The sequence below is a fragment of the Micromesistius poutassou genome, assembly GCF_964030765.1.
Source record: "Micromesistius poutassou genome assembly, chromosome: 16".
Taxonomy (NCBI): Eukaryota; Metazoa; Chordata; class Actinopteri; order Gadiformes; family Gadidae; genus Micromesistius; species Micromesistius poutassou.
In genome coordinates, this window is record NC_140286.1 from 13,571,844 (window position 1) to 13,595,374 (window position 23,531).

A 23,531-nucleotide genomic window follows, 5' to 3' on the forward strand; every position below is an offset into this window, starting at 1 on the left:
TGTTTATAAAAGAAAATGCTCTTAAAGACATTACAGTACAATGAAGTGAACACACCTGGTTGTATCGGTCTGGACCAGTTCCAGGTTCAGCCTTCAACACAGAGACCAGACCAGCTCCGGCTAGACCTAATGAAAAACTCAGTGTTAAATACCGTAATTGTTTGTAATAATATAAATCACAATGAAACTTTAAGAAAAATCCACAACACATACGGTCAACATCATCACAGAACAACATTCTTTTTTTACATCTAACGTTAGTTTTGGGGCTGATCCGTCCATTCGATAACGTTCCAAACAGGTGCACAATATCAGCACCACAAGAACTTTATTGTATCAGGTGTCAATTTAACTGATCAGAGAATGTTTCTGTCCTACCTTGGCTGTCCCGGCTGCGACTCCTGAGAGCAGGAAGCATGTGAGCTCCGTCTCTCTACCGCGCCTCTTAAAGTCCATTAATTATTCTCTAAATCTAAAACTGCTATCTATAAACCATATAATATCTTCTTATCTAGATTACTGTCGCCTTGAAAGAATTCCCCCTTCATAAGGAAATAACTTTAAATTCTTCAAATTTCACCTGGCCATGTTTTATAGCCTTTCTTTAAAGTGCTTATTTTCCTACTCAGTAGCAATTCTATAACAAATGCTTGCCTAACTAATTCAAATTCTGAATACTAACTCAAAAGTTTGTGTGCATTTGTGTGTATGTGCAAAATTATATTATAGTCATAATGTTTACTGTGATATTATAATACAACTTACTTTCTTTTGATGTTGTACATGTCACACGGCAGAAGTATGGGTTGTTCTGGTTTTATTTATGCCATATTTGCTGTGCTTTTACTTTTCATATTTTGCATGTGTTTGAGTTTTTATTGTCTATGGAGTTACTTGTGTTTTATTGGATTGAAGTTATTTTTGTGTTTGTTTTTACTTACATGTTGTGTTTTGCAGTGTTTACCTGTTTTATTCTAAACTTCCAGTCGTTGGGAATGGGACTAAATTAATAAACGTTTACACCTGTTGAGCCTTTGTAGACGGTACTTAACCAATGGCAGGAGGAGGACAAGGGGAAACGGACCATAGCAGTGGCGGCTGGTGATAAAAATTGTTGGTGGGGCGCAGTAATAGACGGGGGGTCTGGGGTCCCCCCCCCCCAGAAATAATGTAATTTGGTAGATTTGATTTCCTGTATTCTGGTGCATTTTGGGGATGGCCACTACCTATTACCTACTATTCATTCAGATTCATAGCCTACATCCTGACTTGCAGGGCCTGGACAAGGACACACTGCATATACAGACATACTTTATGGCCATTCCACCAGCCATTGCTATTTGACCCATTGTTGTTATTCTGATATTGAGGCAAATTATGATCACTGTCCTATAGCGTCCATTTTCTGTGAGTATCAATGTTTATTTCAAATTCAGTTAGAAATATGGGACAGTTGCTTCATTTTGTTTATATACTACAGGCCGAAAGACTAAATTAATATGTAACTTTAAAAAAAAGCTGCTGCCCCCGCGACCCAACCCCGGATAAGCGGATGATGATGAGATGAGATGAGAGATGAGATGAGACTTTAAAAAAAAGTTGGTTGGTCTATAAAGGCATATAAGGTAAACAGTTTTGTACCTGGCAAGTTTCGGCTACCTTGCCTCTGCAGCCTTCATCAGAGGTGTCACGTGATGTTAGTGTGACGTTGTCTGTGATGTGTTATATGGATTTATCCATCCCACCTGAGGTGGTGGGATGGCCGTGTGCGCCTGGGGGAGGGTGGGGCGCCCTCTGCCGTCTGGTGGTTTATCAAACAGCCGGGGGCGGCCCTGCAGGACTGTGTCCCATGTGTGGGAAAGTTGGTAGGCTCCTTGATCCCGGTTGACAGTCTTTGGGGCCTGCTTCCTGATTTCAACCGCCTCTTTCCGTTCTGATGACCTTGGCTGCATCCCAGTTCATTAGGTGGTTTTCCCTCTTGCAGTGGTCTGAAATGGCAGATTTCAGATTTTCCTGTGTTGCTTTCATTCTTGTTGCACGGGTGAGCGTTCCAGATGTTTCCTTTTCACATTCTTTCTGATGTTCCTTTTTTTGTGTGCTGAATTGTCTGCCTGTCTCTCCTATGTATGTTTTATTGCATGTTAGGCAAGGGATCTCATATATCACATCACACTTTTTCTCAGGGGGAATCTGATCCTTAGGGTGTACTAGGATTTGGCGAAGCTTGATGTGTGGCTTCACTGGTGTGCTGATGCGGCGCTTCCTCATCGCTCGCTGTACGCGTTCTGTGACGCCCCTGAGATGCCCAGGTTCTCAGGCCTAGAACCTTTCTTCTTTTTCTCCTCCTTGTTGTTCCTCTGGACCTCTCTCTTGCCTTTGTTTATGACCCAGTTTGGGTAGTTGCAGGCTTTGAGTGCCTGTCTTATATGGTTCTCCTCCTCCTGCTCTCTGTCTTGGTTGTCTGTGATGACCTTGGTGCGATCATATAGGGTGCGGACCACTGATAGCTTGTGGGCTGTGGGATGCTCTGATGTCCATAGTAAGTACTGGTCTGTGTGTGTGGGTTTTCTGTATATTTTTTATCTTGATGCTACCATCCTCAATGTGGTGGATTTTCATGTCCAGGAAGGCGATTCACCTGTGTTCTTCCTCCTCCTGAGTGAATTTTATGTATGTCTCGTCTATGGTGTTTAGATGGTCTGTGAGTCTTTGTGTGTGGCCGGTCTTGAACTTCTCCAGGATGTGGGGCGGAGTGGAACGTCTTTTTGTGTATTTTGATCTGTCATCTGTCTTTATCCTCCAGCATGTCTATCATTTGGCTTTCGTATTGTTCTGTGTCCATGATAACTGTTGTTCTACCTTTATCTGCAGGTAGCACTTTGATTGTTTTGTCTTTGTGCTTTTTCACAATTCACTCTGCGTTCTTCGTCGGAATTGGGTTTTTGATTCCCAAACTTGTTGGAACAACTCCTTCATCCCGACAACGTAATGTGAATCTCAGGTGATTGCGGAAGCGGGCCAGTTTGTGTTCCAGTTGTTCCAAACAACGGAATTCTTTGACGCTAATCTGTTCATGACTTCTACGTAGTATATTGAAGAGGTTCATTCAGCCTACTGATAAATATTTTAAAAACGATTTGCCTATAAAGGCCAGTAAGGTAAATAGTTTTGTACCTGACAAGTTTCGGCTACCTTGCCTCTGCAGCCTTCATCAGAGGTGTCACGTGATGTTAGTATGACGTCGTCTGTGATGTGTTATATGGATTTATCCATCCCACCTGAGGTGGTGGGATGGCTGTGTCCTCAGTAGGCCGAATGAACCTCTTCAATATAATATGTAACTTACTTGCTCATTTTAAAGACCGGGTAAACCAAGAATAATTATGGGTTTTGAGTTTATAATACCACAGGAAAATATATTATTAACCACCCTGCCAAATTTGAAGGACTAAAAAAATCGCGAAGTATATAAAATTATGCTTCAAAGTTGATGAAAAATGAGCAGTAATCCCTGGCTCAGGACGGTGGGGGCGTGTGCGCTGCAGGCCAGGAAACCACGCCCATCACCGGAGAGAGACCGTCTTCGGTCGGAAACTTAAATAAAGTAAACGAACCGTTAACGTTACGTTTCCCACTGTGGCATCCAGGGAAGATGCACCAACGAGGTTGAAGAGGCATAACGGGCAAGCTAGCTGCAAACTGACAATTCAAACCAGACTCGTGAGCGGTAAAACCATAGACGGGTGAAACCACAGAATGCTAGTGCGCGGTTAATGTATTTATACCTAGAGGGCAGCAGGGGGCGGGTCTACATCGAAGACCACTTTACGTAAAGCGGTCTTCGATGTAGACCCGCCCATTTTAAACCTGCACACAGAACATTCTCTGAGGCCTAGCTCCTCAAGGAAATGATGAATGGGAAAAATATTTTTTACATGTTTTGAGGGACACATTTAAGGCCTAATTAATATGATAAGAAGAAAAATACTGAATTTGGTTTACCCGGTCTTTAAGTATAACATTGCTGAAATGGGTGGAAAGTGCTTTTACAACTCTGCTAGTTAGCGATCTATCTCTTCTCTGCATGTAGTTGTGTTGCGCGAATAGACCTCTGAAGAATAAGTCCCGCCTCAAAGGCTCCGGTTCCCTCAGTCAAATGTCTATTGGAAATAACATGGGGTTTTTGAATGATCATGATCAACAAACTCTGTAGGTGGCGAAGAAGTAAAAGCTGCGTCATGTTTTGAACTACACACTTTTTCCATCCAGTTTCCACTAAAGTTTTGGATTGTCTGTGCCGTTAAAGTAAAAACTATTATGAAGAAGCATTATGCTAACGCGGATCTGTGCAGACTTCTGACATCACGACTCTCCGAAGTGTGTAGTTCAAAACGTGACGTAGTTTTTACTTCTTCGCCACCTACAGAGCAGTGGTGTAGTCTACGTGATACGCAGGTATACGCCGTATACCCATTAAGAAAGCTCCAGCATTTCCGTATGCCCACTTAGAAATGCGCAATGACACGTATCAATTTCGATAGTGACAGAAGTTCTGTTTATTTTATGAATGAAAGTATGACAGTTCTGTCACAGAACGATCATACTTTCATTCAGAAATTCAACCTGTGCGCTGTCAACCTCAGCTCGACTAATATATCATGAATCAAATCTCCTTACTACTGGCGTGCAGGTTTGATCATTGATTTGTTTTTAGCATTTAGCTTCTACCGGGAGTACACCCGGATATGTAGCATTAGCAAGCACCTAGCCTCTAGGCATATAAACGGTGGTCCCCACAGACAAACACCCAATATATGTAACAATCATATTTCCAATCAATTAATAATTTTACCGCACGTGGAACAAGAAATAAGCTTGTTTAAGCTTGACATTGTGTTTCTAGGTTAAATCAGAGCTGCCAACTTTTTGGCCGGAGTGAGATTCTGTAGAATCTTGTAATGCATACCTTCTAGCAGGGTCCGCGGGTGTAATTGTTTACGGAAAGGGGGGTGGGGGGGAGCGATCGGGATTGTTGACAAGGGGGGGGGGGGCGAACGCGTCTCTGCTTTTTTTTGCTGTGAGAAATTGGATGTGTGGCGTGTGAGAACAGGCAAAAGCTCTCACGGTGAAACCGTGAGAGTTGGCAGCTCTGGTTATATATTGACGTTGTTGTGCTCTGCAACGTTCGCAATGGTTAGCTTTGTGATAGCCACGCTTGTGGCGGATCACGTGATCCACTCTAGCCCAAGCTAGCGCGTGTGAAATGAAACTGATTCTGAAAAAAGTATAAATGATATCGAAATTTTGTTCCAAGTCTCATAGAGTGTCATTGATAATAACAATAACAATAATAATATGTCTTAGAACAGTTGCTGATATGTTTTATTTATCTTAATTTATTAGTTAAGTATTTTAGTATGGGAAACATACATGTTTTTATTTAGTATTTTCGCATTTGTTTCTTATATAGGGTATTTTATTTTATTGAGTTGTAATTGTTTCTGACAAATTACCAACTCTGTTTTTTCTTGTCTCTAAAACTCAAAAACTTTATTGCACAGGACAATAAATGTCCTGTGCAAAAGTCTCAAGTATCCTGTTATCTCCGCACATTAGTACTGCGCCAGGCTGGTTACATATACAGTAATACAGTGTTTATATAGCCAACAAGTATTTATTTGTTGATGCTTTATAGTATTTGATGCTAGTGCCTAATGGTGACTGTGACTGACTGAATGGTGGCCGTTATTTCTTCAGTAACGGGGTAATCTAACTAATTACTGATTCCGTCGTTACAACGCCGTTATCGTTACTGAACATTAAATGCGGTGTGTTACTATGAATTGATTGAATAAACTACGTAATCCGAATGCACCCCTGGCTCCATACACAAACTGCTAGTGAGGAGACCGGAGAGGTATTCCATCAACCAAGCTAAGCACAAAGCCGGGCTTATTTTGCTTAGCCGGGCTTCTTTCAGCTAGTTGCGTTCCATGAACGTGACTTAAGGGAATCTCCGCTAAGTAACCATGGCAATTTATCCGACCAAACTAACCTGGTCGGTAGCAGGTTAACTGTCAGGATAACTTGAGTGGTGTTTCAGAGAAATCCATTTGTCAGCAACAATTGTACCATCAGAAGGTTCCGCCAAGCCTGGTCCTCACGATTTTGTCATAAATGTACATACGTATATGAAGTACAAACAGCGTATATTTTCACTAAGGGTCTAAGATTAAATGATGCAAATAAAATAATAAAAATTATTGCTATCTATTGTTACTGTGGCTATTTTTTCAACACATTTTTATACAAATATATGTATTATAACGTAATCAGGAATCAGGGGTTGGGTGAATGGTCTAGCACTTGTCCTGTGATACGCGAGTATTTCATAGTATTCTTGGCGTTGGCTTCATTTTGTAATTCCCTTTATTAATTTGATTAATTCCCTAATTAAGAATATTCAAAGAAATGGAAAATAAATGGCTTGAAGAGTAATTTGATTTCTCTAGTAATCCTTCCTATATTACTAATTGAGTGGGGATTGAACCCCGGACGACCGGGTGCAAGTCCAACATGTTAATTTGAGATTCAACAGATCTGCGATTTTTTTTCCAGGCGGCCTCCCTGTTTTTATTATTGGTTCAGGTGTTCTCTTTTTGAGTTATTATATGCTTGTACTCCTCATAGACCTCCACAAGCAGCTTCTGTTCACCGCTGGAAAAGATCCCGCTCTGTCCTTTTCGGACATTTGATCCATGATTCGACATTCACGGTTCTGGGCTGGTTACATATCTCATGAACGCGCATAATCCAGGATAACGTTAGCCTGGCTTGAACTAACCTGAGCAAGGCGTGGCTGAACTGCGTTGATGGAACGGCTTTAGCCTCAAGTGGAAGTTGGCGCTATTTCTAACTGGGCTTAATCAACTAAGCGCCGCAATCCGATGAAAAGTTGGCATTTTCAAGGTGGAGATATAAGCACTACTTCAAATTCATTGACATATAGCAACTCTTTTTTTTACAGTAACACAAATAGTTACTATCCCTGGTAACGAGTTACTTTTATTATAAAGTAATTCAGTTACTAACTCAGTTACTTTTTGGAACAAGTAGTGAGTAACTATAACTAATTACTTTTTTAAATTAACGTTCCCAACACTGATTTTTGTTGATTTATTTCGTATTTTTAATGGTGCGGTACGGGGCGGTGCCCTAGCGTCCTCTATTGACCCACCGCCACTGGACCATTAGGCAACCAGGTAATCACGGGAACCGGTGATAGGCTACTACGGCGGTGCAGAGGACGGCGGGCGAAACACTGGAGCCAATCACGAGCTATGCCACACCGCACCACCTGAATGGGAGTAGCTGTTGGGTTGATTGGACCAGATTCCGAGCAGTGTGGAGGCAAGCTACAGCGGAGCAACGCGTGACAGTTGTAGAGCGGCGGAGAAAGCGCCGGAGGAGCGGAGGACGAGAACACGTCAGAGAGGACGCCAGCGTGGCAGAATCGTTGTGGACTCATTTTACACTTATTTTAGTATTGCAAACATTCGTTTTATCCTTATTGTTGTTAATAAACAGTTAAAGCGTCCCCGTTGTCGCCTGGCTTCTCCTTGGTTACAGTGTTGCTCTCCACCCGATTAGAAAGAATCCTTGTAAGGTTTTCTTTTTCCCCCCATCCTCCTTACAAACATCTGGGTAAAATATTGGTTTAAACTATGAAAGGGAAATAACTTAAATATTCTAGTGCTAAGAAATGTATATTATTGTATTATTAAAATATGGTTTGATGAATCCTGAATTACAGCCAGAGGATACTTAAATAAGATTAAGTAAATATTGTATTGAGAGCTTGATCTTGTCCTCTAATACAGGGGTTCCAAATATTTTCATTTTGATACCCAAAAGAGACATTTGGGGTCTCCCTGGGACCCAAACTTAAAAATAATGCATCATAAAATCTACATTTATAAACTACTGATAAAGAACACATCAAACCATGAATTAAAAAATAATTAATTTATTTTTCTCATGATGAAAGTACATCACAGCCATAATCCAATGTGCTGATGTGTGTGTTAAGTACACTAAGAATTTGCACAATTAACTTGAAAAATGAGGACAAAGAAGCAGTCAATGCACTCAGTGTTTCAGCTGGAGTGGGGAGTGCAGCCACGCATATAAAGAACACAGAGCAACAAACAAAGTCCAAATCAGGGTAATAAACTCCTTGTCTTTTAAACATTGCGATCGAGACTGAGCGAATCACCAGTCACACTCAATGTTATCTCAGCCATAGAGCAAATACGGTGCCAGGTCAAGGTGCACAGGAAGGGAAAGATGGCGGGGGGGGGGGGCGGGGGGCATTATACGCATTTTACTTTACCCAATAACAAAAAGTTTAAACACAAAACATTTTTACCAACATTTTTAATTTCTATCAATGTCATTACTCCGTTAATTCTCATCAAGAGCATGCTTGTAATTTAATCAAATCAAAAGCTTTAATATGAAAAGCACATGTTATTAAATGGACCCAGTCCCTTTTGCACTTGGGGAGGTACTAACCACTGGACTGTCCTGTCCCCACATCGAGACTACCGTGGCCCCGCTAGCAACCTTCCCTGTGGTAATGACGTTTTTCTTCAGGCCCAGGAGTTTATTGATGAGCTGCAGGTAGCCAGGCTTGGCCTCTGACTTCTCCCCCTCTATCAGCAGGTCTATGTATTCAGGTATTGAAAGTGGATCGGGCTTCAGAGCGATCTCCTTCAGCGTGTTCAGACACTGGGCTGAGCACTCCATCAGCCTGACCACCTCCTCATGTAGGCGGGCGTACTCCAGCTCCATCTGTTTGATGATGTCTTCAATGGACGTTTCTGCCTTAGAGGCCATCTCATACTTTTCTTTAAGCTCCTTGAAGGTTCGTTTCGCCTTCACAGTCTCGGAACCCCAGTAGAAACCCTCACGGACATGCGCTGATAGAGGGCACTTGCTTTTGCATTCAACGCAGTTACCCCTCCAGGTAAAGACCTCACAATAATAGATGGTACCAAATTGTACCTTGCATGATTTGTGGCAAGTGACATTATCTTATCTTGACATTGTCTCACAGTTAAGTGATGGTTCGTTGGCTTTAACTTTAACCTGCCTCGTTGGCTGTGATCGCCATCTCTTGTTTTTGGAATTTTACATTCTTTTTGAATTTTACATTCTTGCTCAATCTCCCTAAATTTAGTTAAGCCCAATTTCAGTTTATGATTTCATCATCCTCATCATCGTCACCACCTTTGTTGTTCGCACCGGTTACCTCATTGTCAGCAAACAAGGCAGAGTTATTGAATTTGAAGTGAATTGGTAAACCATCTTTCTCTTTAGGACATGGGACCTCAGATTCTTTGATTGCCTCGAGAACCGGAGGGGGTTCATCAGTCCATGATGAGACCGAGCGGGACTCGGGAGCGGTGTAACTGTGGATGTTGCCAAGCTGTCACTCCGATCAAAACTGGCCAATAGAGACGCGTCTTACATCTTTCGGCGTAGGTCCCACCCACGAGATTCAGCTCATCAGCAAGCAAAACCTTTGGATTTGCAAGCAATACTTTTGGATTCGCAAGCAAAACTTTTGGATTCGCAAGCAAAACTTTTGGATTTGCAAACAAAACTTTTGGATTCGCAAACAAAACTTTTGGATTCGCAAACAAAACTTTTGGACTCCCATTAATACATTTTTAATCACATTTATTTTACTTGCAATGAAACATTTTTTGATTGCAGTTTCGATAGTTTTGCTCTCAAATCTAATTTTTGATTGCAGTGTGGAAAGTTTTGCTCTCAAACCTATTCTGTTTGATTGCATAATAAAGACACAAATCGACCTCCATATGGTTCTTTTTACCAGAGTCTTTTCCAAATATGAGGTGCTTGCATCCCTATACATTCATGTACTGGGCTTTCAGAGGAAGAGTGTAAACGTCCAGAGTACCTGAAGGTCCTTTAGTCTTCCTGCCTTCATTCTTAACAGCTTCTGCCAACCGCTTAGGGGGCGGCCAACTAAACTTTTCTTTAAAAGTATTTATCATTGTTGCCCAATTTGTTAACTTCTCAGAATTCTGACTAATCAAACTGCCGTAAGATCTTCTGATGAGTTGAGAAAATAGCTATAAGCCAACAATCAGTTTCCTGGCTTTCCTCGCTGAAACTAGGCTCAATCAGAAGAGATCTGGTTTCTGTTGTGTGGATTTGGAGAGAGATTCTCATAGAAATAACCCTGGTGTGATCTGCAAACAAGACACAAGACATGTCAGGTAAACCTCCTCATGTTTGTGTAAATATATACATATTTATACATATTTATGCATGTGCATGCATGTGTGTGTGTTTTAATATTATTATTAAGTCAAAGTTGTTTTGTATAAGTCAAACTCAGTGTAGTGTTGCAAATTTGTCTAGTGACACATGCAGGTTACTTTGATCACACGATGTTCCAAAGAAAACACTGTCTAGTAATGATGCCATCTCGAAACATTTGAACTACATTCGCTCCCTCGAGAACAAAATGTCTTGAACAGAAGATACTGGCAGTGCTCTGCTGGTTTGATAAAGGGACACTAGCTGAGAGCTTCATAACACATTTGTACTGATTGGGTAGTGTACCTATAAAGTACGCATTTTCTGTGCTTTCAGTTTTTCAGCAGCTCCTAATTGTTTTTATTTTGAAAGGCCATTCCTGTTGGTTCCTCATACCAAGATGGCTGGTGATCAATCAAATGCTGAAAATAACCCACACACATCTGTCTGTTATTATACATTTCATTATGGCATAAATGCCATAACGCTTCAGCTGTATTCGTATGCATGTACAAGCAGCGATACTTAATTACCTGAATGAGATGCAAAAACGACATGAGTAAACTCTAAACATAATAGTTTGTAACACAACGTAATTGGAAACATTAATATTTCTTTATATATATATATATATATATATATATATATATATGTACTGTTTGTACGATAAATACACACCACCATAATCCTTCACTTTTCATATTAAATATTAATATTATAAATATTAATTTTAAATAAAGTCTGCTATGGTAGGTCTCTAAAAGTAGATGCGCACTGCACTGATATATGCTCGACTTTTTGGTTGGGGTTTGGTATTTTTACCACAATAGTGTGGCTTACTTTGCAATCACACTAGTTAATCTTGAAGGTAAAAATGTGTTTTTACGTTCATATTTAACATTTTCACTGATAAAGAAATATACTTTGAATGTTAATGTTTGAATGTAAATCAGTCGCCAGAGCGCATAAAAAAGCATCCAAATAGAGTATGTTTATAAAAGAAAATGCTCTTAGAGACATTACAGTACAATGAAGTGAATGCACCTGGTTGTATCGGTCTGGACAAGCAACACAAGTAGTGACAAGAATCCTTTATGGGGACTTCTTTGTGTTTGACCATGAGGTGTCAGACTAGGAAGATTGGCAGGAGGGCAATTTAAAGGGGAGGAATAAGAAGACAAAGTCAGACACTCTCATTGCAAATGTTGACAAGTTGTCCTGCAAGTTCCATGGGGACTTTAACCTCGAGAAACTCAATCAAAGCCTATCTAAGCAGTTGGGAATAAACAGAGAGAACGTAGTGCCTCAGAAGGTCTGGTTAAAGCCACTGAAGAATCTAGATTCTGATGATGCTCAAATGGTTCAACAGATAAGTGATCTAATGATACAGAGACAGAAAAGATAAGTTAAGAGACAAATTTACAAGGCACAAGCACAAGTCAGACAGAAAGTGAAATAGGTTGGTCTGTATCATCTGTGAGGAGAAGGCTCTAATTTTTGGACAGGCCTTTAAAGTAGAGCTTTAGTGTCATCAAAATAGATGACACTAAGGATTACTCAAAAGTTGTAAAATGAAATTACTTACCACCCAGTTAATGTGCTGCATTAACTCGGTCAGTTTCTGTCCAAGAGTTCCTTTTTTTGACTTGAAGAGTTCGATGAAACGTGGGGTGTGCTGGTCCAGAGCCTCAAAGAAGTTTCCCTCAAGATTCCTACTGGCAATTCTATTAAACTCAGCAAATACCATAGAGAGGAGGGGGGGGGGGGTCAATTTATAACAGTTGTGCAAACTAGCAACCATTATACAACAAGATAGAAAGACAAGGTACACTTATAGCTTGCTAAAATATAATACTATTTTCAAACAAATCAGACTAGTGCATATACTACTTTCTAACCAGAGATGTCTGGCCTCACAGTTTGAATTTGTTGTGTTTTGATTGGCACTATTTGTGTGGTGTTCCCCAACACAGAATTGGCCAGTGTGGTAAATCGGTTGTGTAGGTTCATTATGATTGGTGCTTAATGAGGTGGTCACCCATTGGTTGCACTGAAGTGTATAAGGCAGAATCCCCACCAGGGGGCCCTCTTGGTACTCTGCTCTACCCAGATAGCTACGCGCTATAGTTAACTGGTCATGAATAAAATGATTCTAAGTCAGTAGTCTGCCGTGTGCGCTTCCAGTTCCTCTTAAACAGTAAGTCAGTAAAGAATAGTAAATACATAACAATTTGATTGGTCGGAAACTTTGGGAAGGTGAAATGCAGCCTCTCTGTGAAGAGTGCTGGCCATCGTTCAACCATGATCTGTACAGCAGGCTCCTTTTTCACTATCTCTCGTCTGCGTAGTGGGAATGTCTGGTCCATCTTTTGTGAGATGAGAGTGCCATTTGGTCATTTTTTCTTCATTTTCTCCGTGAGAACATTTCTGGCATTTTCAAGGCTTGTTTCATCATATCCTTCAGGTAAATTAGGCAGATAATTTGCCTCACCTCTTTTTGGCCATTTGATATTTTTGCTTGACGATTCTCCCTCTGGGTTGCCTTTACTTCTTTTACCCCCATTGACTGCTACATCCTCACATCCAGCCTTTCGAAGCTTTGTGCGATAGTTGCGATAGTAGCCATCTTAAATTTAAGGCTGTTCTTCCAGCCATACCATCTCTGAGGACCAGGCTCAGTAAGGCAGGGGTGTTTGCTAATCAGGGCTCTTGCAACACCGCTGATGTCATCATCTTTAGGATAAGCCTTGAAACTGTACATTGTCTCAGCAAGCTTCTCTAGTATGTCATGCTTCATATCTCGTGATGGAGTCATACGTGTTCCATCTTTCAAAAAGGCAAGGTCTGTCTGTACTGAATATCAACTGAGAAATTGGGTATGTAAAAGAACTCCGGCCATTGTTGTGTTCTTGCCAACGGTGATGTTCCAGTAGTCGACAGGATCTCAGTGTCTGCTGAGCTGCACTCAGTGTCTGATGTTGCGGTGGGTGATGACAGGGTTGTTAAATGGAGAGTCACAAGAGGGATGATTTTTAGTGTAGCTCTTTCAGGCAAATCTGTAATTTCAGTCAAATTGCTGAGGGCATTATTGAAGTCTTGATCTTCATACTGCAGTTTAAAGTCATACTGCAGCAACAGTTTATCCTTCAGTTGCACATTTAATTCTTCAATGGAATCCGGCCTCATTTAAAGTTAACTTCCTAATATTATCTTCATTGATGACAACTCTCAGCAATAACCTTTGGTCCATTTTGATAACTCAACCTGATAAAAATGGAGAAATTTGCGTGAGATCACTCAGCATAATATGTACCGTTTAAGTGTAACAAGTTGTCTGCCTCTAACTCTGTAAAGTGACAGGGGGAAAACATCATTCAGTTCACAACTGGGTGACCGAGAGGGTGGGCAAATGGCTGCTACAGAGCTCATATGCTCTAAGATGCTCCTCATACCAAGAGGTCATAATTCTGCAGACAAATAATATGTTGGCATTGATCACCACAATCCTTGCTATTTGTCTGAAATCTGGGAGCCCTGAGCAAGATCCAACCGAAATGACCATATCAGCACTGTACTTTATGCCATCTATGCAGACAGAAGATGCTACAAGGACTGTGTTCTGCTGGGCATTCCTGTGATCGAGACAGTTCTGCACATTTTCAGGAAATGAAGCAACCATCACAGACTTTACTTTATTAATTTCAACAGATGGCTTGAAAAAGGAAGTGGTATCCAAATGGAAGGCTATCATTTTCTGGTGTCTGACAGCTAAAGTAAGGGGTATGTTCTTGAAATTGTTAGCGTGACGCACAACTTTTTTGAAAAATTTGTGTTTTCCTTCAAAACGCATTGTCCACACATCTGATAATTGACCAAAAGTTTGAATTAATTGAGGGTAGTGCTCAATGTAGTGGTGCTTTGGTCGTAGTTTTACGTTCTGGAAAACATTCTGAAATAATTCTCTATGTTCTGCAATCTTGCAAACAAGAAAGTACACTGACTCCTCTGTAAAGCTTGTGGACACTGACAATTCCACTACATATTTTAAGTTCATTAAAACCTCCCAAGTTTCATCCCCTTCAGGAATGTGATGACCAATCAGTAGTGGCAGTAGTCGGAGAAGTGTCCAATTTTCATGACCATTTCCTCCAATTGTTCCCTTGGAGGAAAAGTTCTTTGCGATGAGCTGGGGTTGGTTTGTTCTGTCTGAATATGTATACGGAAACTGTTTAATAGCCACATTCAGGGTTTCAAGTGAAAAGTATCCCTTTGATATCAGTGCTTTCAAGCACAAGGCCAGTTCAGCTGGAACAACACCCTCCAGAAGATCATGCAAAAGGTCTGGCGGGAAACCATCGACAACATGAAAATGTTCCAAGCTTTCACTAAGTGGGCAGCTTCCTTTCACACCATATTGTTGAGCCATGGTAGAATCCTGCAATACGCTTTGCACATGTCTGTCATGATTTTCTTTTGTTCTTGGTTGGAATGAGCCTGTCCGCACTTCCTTGTGTTGTATTTCCTCCCACTTGGCCATACAGAATCGACACATCTGACTAACTGTGAAGCTTTCAAAGAACCCTCCCAAAGAATGGGCAGCTAAATTGTCTGCTGCGACAAATAATACAGTGCCTTTTATGCTGGCTCCTAACTGTTCAACATATACACCATGTTGCTCAAGAGAAACAAGGTCCTGAATAAGAGGTTGAAGAATTTCACCATAACCATAGTCTTTAAAACAACACATTTGTTTTGAAATATGACCTCCAAGTGAATCCATAGTAGTTTTACATATTATGTAAAACTACCATGGATTCACTTGGAGGGCCCGATCTGGACCACATTGTTGCCCGTGCTGCCCTGTTACGCCACTGAATACAAAACAATGGCAGCCCGCTGTGAGGATTGGTTCTATACAGATGATGATTTATCCATGGGGATTAATCAAGTATATCCTCAGCTCTTATTCGTAATAATGTATAACCTACAACATACACACATTTCCAAGCATATATGTTTAATAGTGACTTGAGACACAAAAATGGGAATGTGTGGATTAATTTGGATTGTTCTGCTGTTAGACCTCACTTGGACTCCCTGCTGTGAGACTTAACTTTTAACTTTTCTATTACAATTGCAGGTGAGTAAGAGGTAAACTTAATAATCAAGTCATCTGTAATCATTAGGGGGGTTGGCTTGCAAGGGGTTGTATATGACGTAGGGTCTAGTTTGCAGGAGGCGGGATAAGTGCATGTGTCACTGTAGTTTGTTTTGGTTTGACCTCAGACAGCATGGAGGCAGAACGGGCAAAACTCATCGCGATCATCTTAAATTTTGCTGCAACGATGCATCATATATTCCATTGTATCCACAACATCTGCAGCATCAATGAAAGATTGGAGAATGAGCTGGATTGGAGCATTTACCCAAATAGCTGGAATAAACTGGAGGATTTAAGACTTGCCCCAACTCTGACAGCTTTTAAAACAAGACTGAAGACTTTTATGTTTGCTTTACCTTTTTGCTAAATCTTAAATCTACAATGCTTCTATCTATTTTTATTTTATTACTAACTTTGCCTTTATTTTCTCACTTTCTAAAATGAATTTTTTGCCTTTCTAAAATGTTTCTAAAATGTTTTTTTTTAACTTTGCCTTTATTTTCTATCTATTTTACTTATCTATTATTTTATTTTATTGTATGACAATGTTTATATGTGAAGCACTTTGAGTCTGCCTTGTGTATGAAAAGTGCTATATAAATAAAGTTGCCTTGCCTTGCCTAAATTAGTTGACAAGAGGGTGCATCTTGGGATCACTTTGGGCCTTTGTCTAACCCTAACCCTAACCCTCGGCCCTAACCCTAACCTTAATCCGACACCTCAGACCCCCCCCCTCCCTGCCCTCGGGGTCCGAGAGGGGCAAGTTTCGGTGTGGGGGTCCCAGTTAGGCCCTAGAATAAGGTAGTCAAGTTTCAGGGCGGTAGGACCTTCCCACGTTGTGATCTACCAGGTCTTGCAGGCAACACTTCTGAGAGGCTTTGCCCAAAAAACAGTCCATTTTGGAAAACCTTTTTTCTGTAAGGGCTAGAACTCTAAATCTCAGATATGTAGTTCTCGGGACCCTGGGAAATGTGCATATACATTTTGGCATCTCTAGCTATTTTGAAAAGGCGGGAAAAGGGGCGTGACCTCCAACAGCAAGGTAAATGTGCATAAAACAGGTTAGTTTCTAGTCCCCATTTTTGGTGGGATGGAGGTGTACATTTGTGCTTTAAGATGTGTAGATACAGCTGGCCTGTGGACAAGTTTTTGAAGCTTGGGGTCAAAAGGAGCCAGCACCACACCCCTTATGAGATAACAAAAAGTGTGTCTCATAACTTTTTGTCATTATTAAAGAGAGGCCTGATTCTCAGATATGTATGTTGGATGGCGAGGGTATAGGTCTGGGAAGAACTTCAGGCCAAAATCTTGCAAGCAGGTGCAAGATTTTGGCCTGGGTGAGGTGCAACTAGATGGAGCACTTGCTGAGTAATTTTTTGTAGGGCTGGATACCCCAAGTTGATAATCGTATGCGTCATTTGAGACCCCCATTGATATAAAAGAGACCCCAGGTCTATAGCTTACTTGTTACTGTCCTTGACACAGAAGTTACCTATTGCATCACTTCCTTTAGGGCTTCGGCCTCCTAATTGATCATTGTAGTTAATTTGAATGCCCTCTTTCCTAGATATGACACCACCACCACTAGGGCGTGGCAACAATTCTCCATATCCATATGGGGAGGGGGGGTGCTTGTGGACAGTAGGGGTACACTAGACATAAATATGAAGCACACTTGTTGCCGTGCCTCATTAAATGAATGAGTTTGGTGTTTTTCTTTCACAAATAGGTTAAAGGCTGTGTCACTACCAAATATGTCCGTGCACATCTCTCAGAGTGAGACTGGACCAGCAAATCTAGCAGCTGGGTTTGTTTCTCAAACACGGTTCCATACTTATTTACAATATTTGAGTTTTTCATTGTTGTATCGACATTGGAGTATTTATCAATGAAGAACAGTGGAAGGTCATGTTAAGTGTTAAACAGAAGTGTCTCTCTCTCTCCCTTTCTCTCTCTCTCACTCTCTCGTTTCGTTCTGCGGAACACGAAAAAGTCAGAGAAACGCTTCCATTCAAAATACATGGGATTTCCTTCTGTGGAGTAAGAAAGATTTGTTTCAGTTTTTGAGGAGGTCTGCTGCAAAAATCGGAAATATTGACACATATATATAACTTAAGGATGCACTGTCTGCACACACCCCTTCTGAAGCGCCTCTCTCTCTCTCTCTCTCTCTCTCCCTCTCTCTTTCTCTTTCTGAACAAGGTTCTTCAACTAGAGGCTCTGTGGCTGACGGAGCGACTGCCGTGTCCTGAACAGGTGGAGATCTGTGAGCCAATCGCAGCCCTCCTTCTGGTGGAGCTCACAGGAGGACTGTCAGACTGTCAGGACGGTAATGTTTTACCATGAACATACCCAGTCTCTTGATGGTTGGGAAAGAGAAACACATTCAACTTATTTTAATAAGCTGTTTTGTTAAAAAGAACAGCAAAGAAATGTATTGTCCTCAGACATGACATAATAAGATTATGTAATTAATCCCCTTTATTAATCCCCCTCCGAAATTCACAAGTGACCAGCAGTACAGTGGGAAAAGAGAGTGCGAAACAAGAGTATATGTACAAATAAAATTGACCAATTTGAAAATAAAATATAATAAAAAACTATTAGAATAAAGATAAACATACTATATACATGTACCTTTCTGTTTGTAGGTGACTTGTGCATTAAAAAATAAATATGTATAAGTAAGTATAAATGTGCCAATGTGCAGAGGTTCCTGAGGTAATGAAAATGAAATAAATAACAAGGTTTGAACAACAATAGTCCTGAGGTGTGGGGTTTGGTCCTTAATCAAGTCTAGAAAAGGAGGTGTTGGGGCTTTGGCTGTGTTTGGAGCGGGGGGTTGAGGTGTTGTAAAGTCTGATAGCTGATGGGATGAATGAGCCCCCCAAGCGCTTTGAGGCACGTGGCTGAATGAGTCTGTGGCTGAACGTGCTCCTGAGTTGCCTCAGCTCGGCGTAGAGAGGGTGAGAGGGATTGTCCATGATCGCTTGCAGCTTTCCTCTCATCCTCCTCTCTGTCACAGCCTCCACACAGTCCAGCTTCATCCCCACCACAGAGCTCGCCTTCCTCACCAGCTTATTCAGCTTGCTGGCACCTCCGCTCCCGATGCCTCCTCCCCAGCACACTGCAGCAAAAAAGATGGCACTGGCTACCACAGATTGGTAGAACATCCTTAGCAGCCTAGTGCACACATTGAAAGACCTGAGCCTCCTCAGGAAGAACAGCCTGCTCTGTCTCTTCCTGTAGAGGGCCTCAGTGTTGTCTGACCAGTCCAGTTTATTGTTTAGATTGTTTAGATAATCTAGAAGTACCTTGATGTTTTAACCTTTCTTATGATCATTTCCGCCTCAATGACTGAAGGTCTAAGTATAGTATATATATATATATATATAAGTACCTGTGTACCTATAAGTACCTGTGATGACTACATTCATGACACTGGTATTATTTATGTAACATTTTAGAATGGGCAATAATCAAATAAAAAAGCTTAAAGTCAACACAGATCATTGTATTTATCTTTAATTCTATTTTAGGTAAAAGGCATGCGTCATCGTGATGATACTTTAGTAAATATTGTTTTGAGAGCATTTGTTCTTGTCCTCCAAAAGAGACATCTGGGACCCAAACTTAAAAATAATGCATCATGAATTACCATAACATCTACATTTATAAACTAATAAATAAAATTAAAAAAACATGAATTAAAAAATAATAAATGTATTTATCTCATCATAAAAGTACATCACAGCGTTAATCCAATGTGCTGATGCGTGTCTTAAATTCCTCACCACCTCATTAAGAACTTTAGTTTGAAAAATGAGGACAAAGAAGCAGTAAGCCAATACACTCAGTGTTTCAGCTGGAGGGGGGCTGTGGCCAAGCATATAAAGTAAACAGAACAACAAACAAAATCACAATTAGGGTAATAATCAGGGAAAAACATTTCAACATCGTGATCTAGACTGAGCGAATCCAGTCACACTCATGTTAGCTCAGGCAGAGAAAACGTTGTTGGGTCCAGGTTCACGAGAAGGGAGAGAGAGCTCCGCAAGCAGAATCTGAGCTAAACATACCAGTGAAGCAAAAAAGAACGTGCCTCTATTTGAATCAGGAAAATGTATTCACATATCACATCATTGTTTATATTTTACTCTGCCAATTAACCCAATAACCAAATAAAAAAGTTTAAAAGCAAAAAAGTTTCCCAACATGTTTAATTTCTATCCAGTAATCAATTCTTATCAACAGCATCCTTGTTATTAAATCAGAGATAAAGCTTTAATATGTTAAGCACATGTTATTTAATGGACCCAGTCCCTTTCTGGTAGGTACTAACCACTAGACTATCCTGCCCCCCTCTAGAGCAGTTAGGCTCCGCAGGCCACATTCCCCATCGTTACCGCCTTCTCCCTCATACATTTACATTTATGGCATTTAGCAGACGCTTTTATCCAAAGCGACTTACAACGGTTAATACACACCGCCAGCGGAGTCAACCATGCAAGGCGACAGCCAGCTCGACAGGAGCAGTTAGGGTTAAGTGTCTTGCTCAGGGACACATCAACACTAGGAGGAGCTGGGGATCGAACTAGCTACCTTCCAGTTAAAAGTAAGCCTCCTGTACCACCTGAGCTAAGCCTCCCCTCATGTCCTGGAGTTTCTTTATGCGCTGCAGGTAGCCAGGCTTGGCCTCTGACTTCTCTCCCTCTATCAGCAGGTCGATATATTCAGGTGTTGAGAGTGGATCAGGCTTCAGAGCGATCTTATTCAGGGTGTTGAGACACTCGGCTGAGCGCTCCATCAGCCTGACCACCTCCTTCTGTAGGCAGTCGTACTCCAGCTTCATCTTTTTGATGATTTCTAGAATGGACATTGCTTCCTTAGAGGCCTTCTCATACTTTTCTTTCAGGTCCTTGTAGGTTCGTTTCTCTGTCACCTGTTCATAGTCCCAGCGATACTTTTGGTTGAAATGCACACCCCAAGGGCACTTGTTGTCACATTGTGTGCAGTGGCCATCTGATCCCATAGCCCTACAACCACTCTTGTCAGCATCGTTTGGTATGCTGCAGGGATAATGGCAGGTCTTTTGACATTGCTGACAGTTGGTGATGTAATTCCCTGTTTTGGAAATGTCAAACTGAACAGGTTTCATGAAGCTGACCTCATACTCAAATTCCTCATTGGCTGTGATCGCTGCCTCGTGTGTTTGGAGAATTTGAGATTCTTGTTCAATCTCCTCAAGTTTAGCTAAGCCCAATTTCACCTTAATCTGGAGATTCTCTATGGAGATTTCCAGCTCACCTCTCTTTCTGAGCACCTCCTTGGTTAAGGTCAAGCTCTTGGTCTCGATGATATTCAGAGCAGTAAAGAATCTTTTCATGCTGTTGGTTCCCATGTCCCAAAACATTTCCTCAAAGACCCTCATGCCTTCTCCATCATCATCATCATCATCATCATCATCATCACCACCGTCAACATTGGCATCACCTTTGTTGTTCGCACCAGATACATTTTTGTATACAAACAAGGCAGAGTTATTGAATTTGAAGTGAATTGGTAAACCATCTTTCTCTTTAGGACAGGGGACCCTAGACTCATTGATTGCATTGAGAACCGGAGGCCGTTGGCCATCTGCAAATGTCACCAAAATCCGGATGTTCTCTGCCACATCTTTGCCAAATATGGAGAGCACAGAGTCAAAGATGTATTTCTGTGTTGGTGTAAGCCGAGCTAGAGGTGCTTGGACCACGAAGCAGATGGCATCAATCTCGCTGACTCCAAGTTTAGCCGAGAATAAATTTTTTAGCTGACTTATAATCATCCTGTCTCTCTCTAAGCCTCTCGTGTCTCCGAAACCCGGCGTGTCCACAATAGTCAGGGAGTAGTCGATCTGGAAGCCCTCTCGGTGGTTGAGCTTGTACACGGTGACTTCAGAGGTCTGGCTGTGAGCCTGAGACTTGGCCGTGCCCTCGTCTACCAACTTGAATCTAAAGGTATCGTCCCATGTGACCCCCAGGATGTAGTTGATCATCCCGTTGACCAGGGTGGACTTCCCTGCCCCAGTGGCTCCTAGAACCATGATGGTGCGGTTCCGTTTAGCAGAGTCTTTTCCAAATATGAAGCGCTTGCACCCCTCTACTTTCATGGACTGGGCTTTCAGAGGAAGAGTGTAAACATCCAGAGTACATGAAGTTCCTTTAGTCTTACTGCCATCTTTCTTAACAGCTTCTGCCAACCGCTTAGGGGACTGCCAACTGCTTGGGATAAAAATGCGTTTTATAGTTTCCATCATTGATTTGTGAACTTTTCTGATTGATTGAAAACGTTTAAGGAGCTTCGTGAGGAGTTGATAAGATAGAGGGAAGAACTCTGACAATCAACAGTTGGTTCCCTGTCTGAAACCAGGTTGATTCTCGTAGAAATATCCCTGGTGTGATCTGCAAACAAAACAGAAACATGGGGGGATGAGCAGATGCAGTGAAGTTGAGTCGCACGTTTCTGTTGAATTTCTATGAAAAAGATGGCGTACCTTTTTAATCAGAAAAACATGAAAGTATGAAAGTGTTACCCATTATATATATAAGTAGGCTAAACATGTTAGCCTACAGATGCATATGCTGAATACGCAAGAGCGTCGTAAGGCGTGTGTGTTCAAGACTAAAGCCCTGAATGTTATGGAGAATAATAAAGAAAATAGCCTGATTAATCTGTCAATCACTCCGATTGGTCAATTCCCATTCTCGAGCGTGTTTAAATGCCTGGTGAAAGGACAAAAAGATCGTGCCTATGTGACATATTTTAATTGTAATATTCCCTAGTGATACATTTTTACTGTAATACTCTCACATAGCCACATCCAGTAGCACCGAGCATAGTTTAGAGGTAATTTCCCCTCACAATCGCCAGAGGGCAGCACTGAACACATTTGACAAATTAAGCAGTAATACTCTCACATAACCTCAGAGGGCAGTACTGAGCACATTTAACAAAGTTACAAACATTTACACTAGGGGCAGCAACGGACACACAGAGGAAGTGAGAAAACCATAGAAGAAGTCTACTCTCACCTGATATTAAACTCGGACTCCACCATTTTAGGTCAGAATCTCTTGGGCGGCGTATCGATTAGATGTAAAGCTTAGAGATGCTCCACGCGTGTTATATACAATCCCTCTCCTTTTGTTTCATAGACGATAGACAATAGACCAATAACCTTAACCAAATAAAGTGAGTTAAAAGCGATCCTGTCTCGGCGGCCTTTCCTGGACTAAAATATCATAACACCTAATTACAGAAACTGTTATTATTGTTATTGAATCGCAATCTTACACTCGATGGCGTTCTTGAATGTCATTATTGGTAGCCTACTTGAAGCACAGGACTACGGCTGTGCTTCGCGTACCAACATAGACGCTGGGGACGAGTACCCACCAGTTTTTTTTCGTCAAAATTCATTTTGTACCCACCACTTAAAAAGACAAAAAACCTGAGTTTAATTATTATGGATTATTACACGGCTCTTCTCAATGCTGTGGAATGCGCTGTTCACTTGCATGGTCCTTCCCGACTTCCAGTGGTGAATTCTTTTTCGATAATTGACCGTTGCATATATAATGACCGCTGTCAAGGAAAGTGGCTCTGATTCACGTCTCTCGTATCACTCCGCAAGTAGTCCGGTAATTTATCAACCCCAGCGTATTTGGTTGCTAAGCAACGTCAACGGTTTTGGTGGACTATTTCTCTGCTGATCAACACTACGAATGCTGGTAACAAATGAATTGTAAAAAGACATACCGTGTGAAGTTATTTTTTCGTTTTGGCAAGTAGCCGTGTAAGAATAACCCCGTAATCCCGTAGCCTCCCTCCACCCCCCCCACCCCCCTGTCAACAATTCCGCCCGCGGTCCCTGTTATAATGTAATGTCCCCAATTAATGTAATGCAATTGGCCCGCCGGCATGTCGCATTTCAGCGTTAACGCGTTGACGCACGTCTCGGCGCGGTAACTCTGGT

At 41.4% G+C, this 23,531-nt stretch overlaps 1 protein-coding gene and 1 pseudogene across 2 annotated transcripts; both read right to left on the reverse strand.

Moving 5' to 3' along the window:
* Positions 1-1,914: 1,914 nt before the first annotated feature.
* On the reverse strand, positions 1,915-7,528 carry LOC311360668 (annotated as a pseudogene). Its single transcript has 2 exons — positions 7,350-7,528; positions 1,915-2,568 (listed from the first exon to the last, which is right to left on the reverse strand). The product of its transcript is annotated as an uncharacterized misc_RNA (transcript).
* A 1,004-nt stretch (positions 7,529-8,532) lies between these two features.
* Positions 8,533-21,680, reverse strand: LOC311360669 (uncharacterized protein; the record flags this gene model as incomplete). The annotated part of the gene is made up of 3 exons (XM_084480785.1): positions 20,145-21,680; positions 18,420-18,828; positions 8,533-8,981 (listed from the first exon to the last, which is right to left on the reverse strand). The coding sequence occupies exons 1-3, from the start codon at positions 21,663-21,665 to the stop codon at positions 8,533-8,535; spliced, it is 2,379 nt and encodes a 792-aa protein (XP_084336911.1). The 5' UTR covers positions 21,666-21,680.
* Positions 21,681-23,531: the final 1,851 nt, after the last annotated feature.